The sequence below is a fragment of the Thamnophis sirtalis genome, unplaced genomic scaffold, assembly GCF_051295495.1.
Source record: "Thamnophis sirtalis isolate CommonGarterSnake01/CBP01778 unplaced genomic scaffold, rThaSir2_p1.2 scaffold_7, whole genome shotgun sequence".
Classification (NCBI taxonomy): domain Eukaryota; kingdom Metazoa; phylum Chordata; class Lepidosauria; order Squamata; family Natricidae; genus Thamnophis; species Thamnophis sirtalis.
This window is the reverse complement of record NW_028261387.1, coordinates 4,501,123-4,513,741: the sequence shown is the minus strand read 5'-3', so window position 1 is coordinate 4,513,741 and position 12,619 is coordinate 4,501,123. Positions and strand designations below refer to the sequence as shown.

At 42.1% G+C, this 12,619-nt stretch overlaps 1 protein-coding gene across 1 annotated transcript in view; it reads left to right on the top strand.

The window, feature by feature from the left end:
• The first annotated feature begins 4,999 nt into the window (after positions 1 to 4,999).
• LOC106547935 (pancreatic alpha-amylase) overlaps positions 5,000 to 12,619 on the top strand; it is a 31,891-nt gene continuing 24,271 nt past the window's right edge. Inside the window, exon 1 of the mRNA XM_087720775.1 lies at positions 5,000 to 5,091. Coding sequence (XP_087576901.1) covers positions 5,002 to 5,091 — 90 coding nt within the window. The 5' untranslated portion in view covers positions 5,000 to 5,001. The remainder of the gene's footprint in view (positions 5,092 to 12,619) is intronic.

Sequence of the window (12,619 nt, the reverse complement as noted above, 5' to 3'; positions counted from 1 at the left end):
ATGGAGATGGAAGAAGAGAGTTACTCCAGCAAAACAAGTTGGAGGATAAATGAAATATGAAGATTCATAACAGAAAGAAAAGCTCAGAAGAAGATTAAAAAAAGAGAAATGGTTGGCCCTGGCTTAATCCAAAGAGTTACTGAAGGGCTTACAGGCCTAAGAAGATTTTTCAGGCTCCTTTTCATTATGGAGAGAGATTTCCGGGAACAATAAACACTGACAAATTTACGCTTATAGATCTGATAAGGAAAAAAAAGTGGTATAAAGTGGATCCAACCCTGAATATTATCTTACAAAAATAATTTTTCCTATCCTGCAGTCAGCAGTGCAAATTGGAGAAGCTGTGGGGGGAATGACAGTCCAATCTTAAGTTTGGAAAGGTCTTCCCTGGGTCCTTTAAATATATTTATTTCTGCTGCTACTAGAACAGCTGTGCACAGGATATCACGGAAGGAACTACTGAAGACGGGCATCCTGCTTTTCCAAATGGGACTTTAGCCTCACTTTCCATACCTGCCAATCTTCTACTGCTGCAAAAGTTTATTGGCATTGACTGAAAATATTTCCCTGCAATCGTGATTTTGACTTCTTGGCTTGTAGCGTTAAATTTGTTTGTTTGTTGGATTTATATGCCGCCCTTCTCCCATGGACTCAGGGTGGTGTACAACATTAAAAAAAAACATATTACAAAAGTTAAAAAAAATAGAATATCCAAAAAACAAACCCAATTAAGATTAACAATAACATTTTAAAAAATACGATTAAAGTTAACAATGATCAATAATTTGATTTGTTTTGTTCAGGCCAGGCCGGCTTGCTGAAAAAGCCAACTTTTTAGGGGCGCGTCGGAAGGACCGGAGGTCGGGGATTATGCGAAGCTCCGGAGGCAGCTCATTCCAGAGGGAAGGCTCTCCCACAGAGAAGGCTTCTCCCCCTGGGGGTTGCAAGCCGACACTGTCTGGCCGACGGCACCCTAAGGAGGCCAACTCTGTGGGATCGCACTGGACGATGGGAGGCTACCGGTGGCAGTAGGTGGTCTCGCAGGTATCCTGGGCCTAAGCCATGGACCACTTTAAAGGTCATAATTAGTCCCTTGAATCGTACCTGGAAGACAACCGGCAACCAATGCAGGCCGCCTAAAAGGGGCGCAACATGGGAGCACCTAGGTGCCCCCATGATAACCCGCGGAGCCGCATTCTGGACCAGTTGAAGCCTCCGGGTGCTCTTCAAGGGCAGCCCCATGTAGAGAGCGTTATTTGTGCTTTCCTTGAATGAAATTGGGGTACAATTGGTGAGTGGATGTCAGAGAGAGATATATTCAGAGAGAAAGATCTGGTCTGCCATTTCTTGTTGATGTCCACCATGGAACAGGCTCTGTTCCATAGTGCATTTCCCCACGGTGAGAACTAGTAGCCTTTTGTCACTAGCTTGGGGAAAGATGGGCATTATGGTGGTTGGTTCCCTCGTCTCCTCAATTGGAGGGCACCAGAATGGGAAGAGACTTCAGTATAGTCTCAGTGCAACTTAAAAACATAGTTAAAAGTTCTGCTTCATCCTCCTGTCATCTCCAAAAAAAAACATCCAGCATGCAAGAGAAAATACTACGGAGATTCAAAACAAGCCAAGGTTGACCTTGGTTTTATGTCTCATGACATAACAGAATTAGCAGTTGGAAGATTGGCAAGCAAATAAATATGATTGCGATCCTCAAAGAGAAAACTTAAATCTGACCACCCATTGAATTATCTCAAATGCTGACATCCAACCATTACTCCAGCACAGCTCAAGTAGTTGCAGCTTCTAAGCTGAGCCGCCATGTGATTAAGAAGGATTTTCAAAAAATTATTCTAATCACCTGGGTATAATAGTTTCAGACTTGCTGGCAGCTGAAAGTTCACAATGCTGGTGTTAAAGCAGGTTGGGAATTTGGAAGTGATTTGTCTCAAAACATCTGGAGGTCGCTAGAAATGGGAAATGAATTTCAGACAAGAAATCGGATAAAAGGCTATAGTGCCAAAATTCCTTAATTTGTCTCTGAGCTAATTAAAACTTCATGTATGTATGTATGTATGTATGTATGTATGTATGTATGTATGTATGTATATGTATATATGTATTTAGTGTCAACCCCTGGTATGCCCAAATATGAGAGGAAGCATACTGCTTCCTTTTTCTGTCTATCAGCTCATCACAAGAGACCATCACGTCAGAAAGTCATTATTTTTACTGTTGCCTTTGTGTTGCATTTGTGCTGATAAATTTATCAGCACAAATGTAACGTGTGTGTGTGTGTATGTATGTATGTGTGTATATGTATGTATGTATGTATGTATGTATGTATGTATGTTGTATTTTTGCTGATAAATAAATAAAGGGAGACGTCTTAGCCATTAAGCCACTAAGACGTTTGCCTACGATGTAATATAGCACAGGCTCAAATCCCAGTAAGGGTATGGCTAGCTGATGAGAGCTAAATAGCTTGAAATAGATCTATACTAGTCTCCCTTTATCAGCAAAAATACAACACAAATGTACAAAAGGCAACAGTAAAAATATTGGGTTTCTGTCGTGATGGACTCTTGTGACGAGCCGATTGACAGATGATGGAAGCAGTTAGCTGCCTTTCATAATTGGGGCTTACCAGGGGTTGTGACACTAAATAAATAAATACACACACACACACACACATACATATATTCAGAACAATTCCTTTTTTACGGCTTTGAAAATAGGAGCTGGAAGAGAATTTAAAAGGATCTTCCTACGGCAAAGAATTTTTTTTCTTCATATTTTTGTATGGCTTGCTTGCTACCACCTAAAGACTTAATATTTGTGAACACAGATTATCTTCATTAGGAGGAAAAGTGAAACAATAGTTCAATGCAAGCAAGTAAAGCGAGGTATGCTCAAACAAGAAAACACGAACTTAATTTTATGCACATCAGGAGGGGTTCAGGTGATGGGTCTCTTTAACAGGAATCAACTTTTGCATTGCGATATTCCTTAGGAAGGGAGTTAAAAATCCAAACTATCCCGTTTGCAGAAACCAGTGGCATATCAATAGTATAAAGCATGTCTTACTTGCCCAACCCACCCTTATTATTAAATTTTCACTTTCTATTTTGCTCGTCCCGTTTCCTCGTTAGGGCTTCTATTCACACAGCGAACCACCTTGCAAAATCCCATGTTTGTTGGGTTTTTTTTTTAAAAAAAACGTGCCAATGACGTTTAATTTCAGCCCGTGGCTCTTTTGTGGACCTGGGAAATAAGGTTTGTGCGATGGAGGTCGGGATGATGGATTTGGGGCGAGTATTTGCTTTTGCAATAGGAGGAAGGAGGCTTTAAGGGCGGGTGGCTTGCTCGCCGCGGGAGCAGAAATCATTCATCGCCACGAGCGGACGGCGCGTGGTTCGGCTGCGTTGAGGACACGAGAGGGCAGCAGCCAGATGTTTATGCTCTAGAGCAGGGGGTCTCCAACCTTGGCCACTTTAAGACTTGTGGACTACAACTCCCAGAGTTCCTCAGCCAGCTTTGCTTCGCGAGAGAGACAGCGACAGAGACAGAGAAAGACACAAACACAAGTCTTCAAGTGGCCAAGGTTGGAGACACCTGCTAAAGTTTAGGAACAGAGAGGGAGGGAGGGAGGGAGGGAGGGAGGGAGAGAGAGAGAGAGACAAACACAGAGAGAGAGACACACACACAGAGAGAGAGAGAGAGAGAGCCAGAGAGAGAGAGAGAGAGAGAGACAGAGAGAGACAGAGAGAGAGAGAGAAAGACACAAACACAGAGAGAGAGAGACACACAGAGAGAGACACAGAGAGAGAGAGAGCCAGAGAGAGAGAGAGAGAGAAAGACACAAACACACACACAGAGAGAGAGACAAACACACAGAGAGAGACAGAGAGAGAGAGAGACACAAACACAGAGAGAGAGACACACACACAGAGAGAGAGAGACAAACAGAGAGAGAGAGAGAGAGAGAAAGACACAAACACACAGAGAGAGACAGAGAGAGAGAGACAAACACAGAGAGAGACAGCAAGAGAGACAGAGAGAGAGAGAGAGAGAGAGAGAGAAAGACACAAACACAGAGAGAGAGACAGCGAGAGAGAGAGAGAGAGAGAGAAAGACACAAACACAGAGAGAGAGACACAGAGAGAGAGAGAGAGAGACAAACAGAGAGAGAGAGAGAAAGAGAGAGAGAAAGACACAAACACAGAGAGAGACACACACATAGAGAGAGAGAGAGACAAACACAGAGAGAGACAGCGAGAGAGACAGAGAGAGAGAGAGAGAAAGACACAAACACAGAGAGAGACAGCGAGAGAGAGAGAGAGAGAGAGAGAAAGACACAAACACAGAGAGACAGCGAGGGAGGGAGGGAGGGAGAGAGAGAGAGAGAGAGAGAGAGACAAACACAGAGAGACAGAGAGAGAGACAGAGAGAGAGACAGAGAGAGAGACAGAGAAAGACACAAACACACAGAGAGAGAGACAGAGAGAGACACACAGAGAGAGAGAGAGCCAGAGAGAGAGAGAGAGAAAGACACAAACACAGAGAGAGAGAGAGAGACAAACACACAGAGAGAGACAGAGAGAGAGAGAGAGAGAGAGAAACACACAGAGAGAGACAGAGAGAGAGAGAGAGAGACAAACACACAGAGAGAGAGACAGAGAGAGAGAGAGAGAGACAAACACACACACACACAGAGAAAGACACAAACACAGAGAGAGACACACACACACACACACAGAGACAAACACAGAGAGAGACAGCGAGAGAGAGAGAGAGAGAGAGAGAGAGAGAGAGAGAGAGAGAGAGAGAGAGAGAGAGAGAGAAAGACACAAACACAGAGAGAGAGACAGCGAGGGAGGGAGGGAGAGAGAGAGAGAGAGAGAAAGACACAAACACAGAGATTAGGGATAATAGTCTGGAAGTTTGCAGCCGGGAAATGATTGGTGGTTTTTTTTTTTTTGCAGAATTGACCTCCTTCTGCCCTTGATGGCCCAGCCAGGTCTGCCTTTGCTCCCGTGTCCATGCCCAGGCACGAAAATCCGACGCCCTTATTCATGTTTAAGAGCCAAGATCAAGGTAATGTGCAAGGTGCGTGGAGGTGCATCTTCCAGTAGTTGAAGGAACATAGATATGGTCCAGTGGTGGGTTTCAATTTTTTTTGGAACCTACTCTGTGGGTGTGGCCTCCTTTGCCAGCCATGTGACCTGGTGGGAGTGGCTTACCAGCCATGTGACCTGGTGGGAGTGGCTTGCCAGCCATTTTCGCGCTCTCTCTCTCTCTTTCTCCTTTCTTTTGTCTCTCTGTCCCTTTTTTCTTTTTTTCTTTCATCTCTCTCTCTCACTCTTTTTCTTTCTTTTTTCTTTCTTTCTTCCTTCCTTCCTTTCTTTCTTTCTCTTTCTTTCTTTCTTTCTTTCTTTCTTTCTTTCTTTCTTTCTTTCTTTCTTTCTTTCTTTCTCTTTCTCTTTCTCTCTCTGTGTCAGTCTGCTTGTCTGTCTGTCTGTCTGCCTTTGTGTGTGTGTGTGTGTCAGTGGTGGGTTTCAAAAAATTTTGGAACCTCTTCTGTAGGTGTGGCCTGCTTTCTGGGTCCACTGGTGGAACCTCTTCTAACCGGTTTGGTAGATTTGACGAACCGGTTCTACCGAATAGGTGCGAACTGGTAGGAACCCACCTCTGATATGGTCCATGTGTTTTCTTCTCTGGGATTGGGAAGGGCACATTCCCCTGATGAAAGAAACGTCCTTCTGGGTTCGGCTCCAAGTGGGGAAAAAGACACTGGAGACATGGAGGCTGCTTGGAAAGATGGTTTATTGGTGGACAGGACCACGTGGCTTGAGCCCTGAACAGAAAAGGGGATCACATGCTTCAATGTTGGTGGAGAAGAAGAGAAGGGCTGAGGGAGGGGCTTGCTAGGCTTTTTATAACCTGTTCAGTCCCACCTCTCTGTTTCCTGTTCCTGTGTAAGAAATGCATTCTGATTGGTTGTCAGACTCCCATGGGGCCATGCAGGGGCAACTCTCTAGGCTGCGTTTTGAATCCAGGTTTGGTTGAGTTCTCAGATGCCATGTGGTCAGTTGGGGCCAATATTATCATGCTCTAATCCCACCCTCCCCTGGAGCTGAAGGGGAGAACTCTTTATTATGTAAAGGGACTGTCTTGGCCTTCTTAATAGCCCATTGACAAAGTGAGGATGGGCAGGAAGCTGCAGGCAGCTATTCTGTCTTTTAAAACATGTTTCTTTCTTTTCACCTCCAGAGGAATATTCTGCCTTTTCAATATTTCCTAGGATATTTCATTTTTCTGGGAGGGGGCTGGGTGATAACTTCCTACAATCCTAAGCCAGTGTTTTTTTAAAACAGCGGTCGCCAACTGTTGGTCTGTGGACCACTGGAGGTCCACCAGAAAATTTGGGTGGTCTCTGCAGGAAAAGTATTTGCATTTTTTTTTTATATTGCACTAAATATATTTATCGTTTTTTTAAAAAAATCATATTAGTGGTCTGTGGGATTTAAAATTATGAATTTAGTGATTTCTGAGGTTTGAAAGGTTGGCGTTCTAAAAGATGACCCTTGCCAGAACCTTTTGCAGAGTTCCCAAAGGGCTCAGATTTATGATGGAACTGAAAAAGTAATTTTATAATTTACGAACCCCCCCCCCCCCCCCACCAGCCACATAATCGCCAATTCTGCCAGTTTTCAATAAGCAGAATCAATAGAGAAGCTAGCAATAAAATTGGAAGTCATAGGGTTTCAATTGCAGTCAGGATTACCTATAAATAACCACCTTAATTCCTGGAGGAGAGGAATAATAATTCTGTCTTGTCAGGATTTAGTTAATCCTTACAAACTATTAGTCCAGAACTCACACAGCCTTTGCTGATTCTCATTTATATAGAGCAGTGTTTCCCAACCTTGGCAACTTGAAGATGTCCGGACTTCAACTCCCAGAATTCCCCAGCCAGCGAATGCTGGCTGGGGAATTCTGGGAGTTGAAGTCCGGACATCTTCAAGTTGCCAAGGTTGGGAAACACTGATATAGAGGACTAAAGGTACTATCAAGCATATTGTTGTTGTTTTTTAAATTTTTATTCTAAACACATAAACACATTAACAAAAACAAACACATGACTTAAAACAACATAGGAACAAGAAGTTCCATCATATATCATACAGCCATTCATTCCGTATCGGTTTCTTTACAGTTAGCGTTTTCCCTTCTATACATTTCTATCTTGCATTCATGGTCTCCTTATTCGTTATCCATTTTTATGTACTATTCTACATTTATTTATACTTAGCTATTTATAACCAAATGTTGTTTACCTATATTGTGCTTTATATTCTTACTGTCATTTATTCTCTTACATGCAATTATAGGTATACATTCACATAGTTATTCTTTTACTTTGCCATTCTTATACTATTGTTATTCCATTTAAAAGGTTATAATATACAGTTTGGGTTGCTTTGTTTACCATCCCTAGCGCCTGTTGTAACACCACCTTATTTTCCCTTTCTTTTCTCCCTTCCTTCTCTATTTCCTTCCTTCCTCCTCTCCTTCCCCTTCTTTCTTCCCTTACCTCTCCCCTACTCCTACCCTCTCTCTTCCCCTTCCTGCCGTCTCTCCTTCTCTTTCTCTCTTTCTCTCCCTTCCACCCTCCTCTCCTTCTCTTTCTCTCCCTTCCATCCTCCTCTCCTTCTCTTTCTCTTTCATACTGATCGTCAGTTTACCCCACTCTTGTTGTCCACTCTGAGTATCTTCATAACATATTAACTGCAACGTGCTCTACATGGGGCAGCCCTTGAAGAGCATTCAGAGACTTCAGCTTGTCCAGAATGCAGCCGCGCGAGCGATCGTGGGTGCACCTCGGTTTACCCACGTAACACCTATCCTCCGCGAGCTGCACTGGCTGCCTATTGGTCTCCGGATATGCTTCAAGGCGCTAGTCGTCACTTATAAAGCCCTTCATGGTATTGGACCTGGGTACTTGAGAGACCGCCTCCTGCCAATTACCTCCACTAGACCGATTAGATCCCACAGATTAGGCCTCCTCCGAATTCCATCCGCCGGCCAGTGTCGACTGGCGACCACCCAGAGGAGAGCCTTCTCTGTGGCTGCTCCGGCCCTCTGGAACGAACTCCCCGTGGAGATTCGAACCCTCACCACCCTCCAGGCCTTCCGCAAAGCCCTTAAAACCTGGCTGTTCCTACAGGCCTGGGGCTAAAGAGCTGTTGCCCCCGTCTCGAATGGTATGACTGCTGTGTGTTTTAAATTATGTATTGTTATGCTTTGTTTTTTTTAAAAATTTTTTGTCTGTATCCCCCTTCCCTGGTTTGAGTTGTGAGCCGCCCTGAGTCCCCTTCGGGGGAAAAGGGCGGCATATAAATGTAATAAATTGAATTGAATTGAATTGACTTACAACCAACACACAAGGCTAGAAAAGAGAATCAGTTCTATCTGTGGAGCAGTAATGCTCTTCCATGTAATTGCAAAGGCTGCCTTGATGACATGTACAAAAGGTTTACTCGTCCCCCCAAAAATGTTCCTTCTTTGCTTAATTCAACAAGTAGCTTTCAACATCCGTTGGGAAAGTATAAAACACAACTTAATCTTGTAAGGAAAACAATTCTGACCGGAGTTGATTCAGATTTACAGCAGACAGATCTCATTGAACAGTTTGCAGACTTCTGTTCTGCCACGGTTTGACTGGATTTACTGCAGTTCCAAAACTTGATTTCCTCACTGAAAATGGGTCTGTGTCACATTTATTTCTTCCAAGTAGCTCTGCTTCCAGTTATGATCGTAAAGTATAGGGAGAGCAGATGGTAGCTCTCTGACAACTTGGACAATATAAACTAGAGTACTCTGTAGTGTAACGTATTCTTAAGGAAAAGATAGTTCAACTTTGCCAATCAATAGCAATAGCAGTTAGACTTATATACCCCTTCATAGGGCTTTCGGCCCTCTCTAAGCGGTTTACAGAGTCAGCATATTGCCCCCAACAACAATCCGGGTCCTCATTTCACCCACCTCGGAAGGATGGAAGGCTGAGTCAACTTTGAGCCGGTGAGATTTGAACAGCCGAATTGCAGAACTGCAGTCAGCTGAAGTAGCCTGCAGTGCTGCATTTAACCACTGCACCACCTCGGCTCTGAATCAAACTCCTTCACTCTTCTGTTTTTTCTTTCTATTTTTCTTTTCTGAAGCAATAGTAGTATGGATTTCTTTAAAATACCAGCAGGAGACTGTTTAGTGCATCACACAACTCTGTGGTAAAGAAGTAGAGAAAAATATTTTTTGCAAGTATCTGTGGCTGACTTAAGAACCATTTGCAAAAACAAATCCTCTGTAAGTTCTTCTAAGCCAAAACTATATGAATGATAAAAAATTTTTTAGAAAAATGGAAGTTATGTGGAATTTTTCTTCCTAATACGACAGATTTGGACTTCTTGTTTCCTGCTTTCATATGTTTTAGAACTTCATCGTCTCCTTCCATTCCTTCAGATTGGGTGTTGCTTAGACATGGATTCAAAGGACTATTTGCCAATCTCAAGGCAATATTTAAAATCTTCGGTCTTGAATATTGAAGATTTGTGGACAAGCCCCGGTTTACGGAAAGACTTCACATGTACAAATTGCCTATTTCAACTTTTAACAGATGTGTAAAACTTAGATGCCTACAACAACAAACGCTTGGAGTTCAGTGCTCTTGGGCTTCTCTTCATATATAATGATTCTAAGAGGCTCCTAACAATTCCTAAAGAAAAAAGAAGAATAAAAATAGAAATACCCTTCCTTTCCGCCAGGCGGCAAACCAAGCAGCTTCGCGGACCTACAATGGAAAAACAGAAAATTGGAATATCTAAACAGTGAATTAGCTTTGATACGAAGGTGCAGCCCAAATTATTTTGCCCTACTGTTAGCTCATTGAGAAAGCCCAGACAACAATGAAATAGTATCTTTGTCTTTATTGCAAGGTTACATTAATAGAATCTTGCAAGTCAGAAAATCCCTCCTAACCTTTGCGTTCTATGAGTTAATGATTCATTTTCCTTTCAAATATCATTTTTCTTCTTTCTAGAGTGCCTCTCTTGATCATTAAGCTGAATTTCATGCTTTCCGTTGGGATCTCTTAGAAGCAACTGAGTGGCCATTCATTTTAACTAAAATTACTTTATACAGTGCCTTTTTTTCCCTCCTCTGAGCTTCCTTTTAGCATTGTCCTCTTACAGGGTGCAGTGGCCCTTCTGTAAAAAGGATTGCTTACATCCTTGAGTTTTTAATTGTCATTTGGTCCTGTCTTTATTAAACAGGAAAGGAAATGATCATAAGAGAACAGGAAAGGAAATGATTCAAAGAGAACATTGTATTGCTCAAACTTTTCCAATTAACTTTTTACATTTGTTTTGCCACTGTTGCATTTTGGGCAACTGAGTTTTAAAACTTTAAACTTATATACTCATACCAAATGACCACCTTCTGAGAAGAGGTTTTCATATATATTATTAACATATTTTTTTTCTTTATTCTTTTTTTTTTCTTTTTATATTTCCCCCCTCCCCCCTCGGACCCCACCTCCCTTCCCCCCCCTCGACTTCCCAGAGCCCGTACACGGTATAGCTTTTTATCAAACACAGTCTAAAATATATTAAAACCAAGGAAATTTTAAAAAAAGAAAAAAAAGTCAATAAGATCTCTGCGTTGAACTCAGCTTCTTGCCGTTACACAAACTTTAAGCAGTTTAAATTATTCCTAATCTTAGTTGTTTGATTACCTGCCGGATTTCCCCAGAGGTTATTGGTTGGTTCAGCTTTGCCTATACTCTTCTCTAACTAGGGGTATTTTCTCTTTATCTAAGTATTTGTCACATCCTTGATACCTACAATTGAGGGTGTTGCTTAAGAGAGAATTTAAAAAAAAATTCAAATTCCAGGAACATCCTCAAGAAAATAGCATGGTTCTGGTTGGGCATTGATTAAAAGAGCAAAGGACTTGTTTTTAGAACTCGGGGGAAACAGGATTCTAGAATCTTGAAAAGATCATCCAAGAATAGAGAATAGTAGAGTCAATCACTACTGCATATCGAGGTTAATAAAACTGCCAAGGGAGAAGGACTAAATAAGGTTGTGTTCCCTTGAGGACCTTCTGTTGACACCACAGCTTGAGCTAAGCTTCTTAGGGGCGTAATTAAATTTAATGAGTTGCCACGGGAAAACCTTGTTGAATCATTTGCCCGTAGATATGTTTATCACGGGAGGCCTCTCAAATATCAAATCATTTCATAGTTGTTTTTTTTTTTAAACATTTCTTGGAGTTGGCAAGTTCCAACTCCCAAGAGTTTTGTAGAGTTCCTCAAAAGTGTAAATTTCTCCATCTTTTGGACCTTTGCAGAGGTGGTGCTTAGTGAGTTTGAGTACACAGTTCTGTGAAGATTGGAAAGTTGGATGGCTCTTTTTTTTTGGAAAGTTAGAAAAGTAAATACGGTTTCTAGTTGGGTTATTCACACTTCTCGCAAAGCTTCCCGAGTGATCCTAGCTATTTGCTTTTCAGAAAAAGCCCATCGGCAATGAAATTATGCCAAAAAGCAAAGAACAATCTTTTGTGCATGCCCTGTTGAAATGTAAGATAAAATCGTGACCCGTCAAAACCGCGGTCCACAAAAGCACGATCGACGAAAGCGCGCATTTGACGTCATCACAGCGCGACGAAAAAAATTAAAAATTGAAATAAAAATTAAATTAAAGCAAGCCGATTCACATAAAGGTAAGGGTTAGGGTTAGGGTTAGGTTAAGGGTTAGGGTTAGGTTTAGAGCGTTAGGGTTACGTTTAGCGTTAGGTTAAGGGTTAGCGTTAGGTTTAGCGTTAGGTTAACGGTTAGGTTTAGGGTTACATTTAGGGTTAGGTTAAGGGTTAGGTTTAGGGTTAGGTTTGGGGGGGTTAGGGTAAGGTTTTCGCTTTATTTTTACATTTTTCGATCACAGCACGATGTTTTCGTCGCGCTGTGATGACGTCAAATGCGCGCTTTCGTCGACCGCAATTTTGTCGTCCGCGGTTTTGTGGTGGAACCAGATAAAATAATATTGAGAAGCTTTGCGGGAAGGGGATGGGGGAAATGTGATTGGAAGTACTCCACTGCCTTTCTCAGCTTGAAAATGTTCAGCTAGGCTTCATATCGTCAGCAGAGACAATATGAATAATGTTCACTTGAGGTTGAATGTAATGATGTTACCCAAGTTGGCAGTGAAATGTCTGGAAGCATACAGTGAAGTTCAGAGAGCACAGAGGACTTCACAGTTCAAACCCCCAGCAACAAATATTCTCTTCTATTATCACAACAGAGAGCAACATAGAAGTAGAGCAGTTGTTACTCCTTGAATTACCTCAAGCCTGTCCAAGTGGATCTGAGCCCTCTTGTGTTTTTTTCTCTCTGCTCTGCTATGCAAGTATCCTCTTTCTTTCTTTCTTTCTTTCTTTCTTTCTTTCTTTCTTTCTTTCTTTCTTTCTTTCTTTCTCTCACCTATTTCCATTTCCAACATCTTTCTCTTCTAAACTCTTCCTTTCCATCCACTCTGGAGATAATTACAATCTTGGCAGCTCCCACACTCCA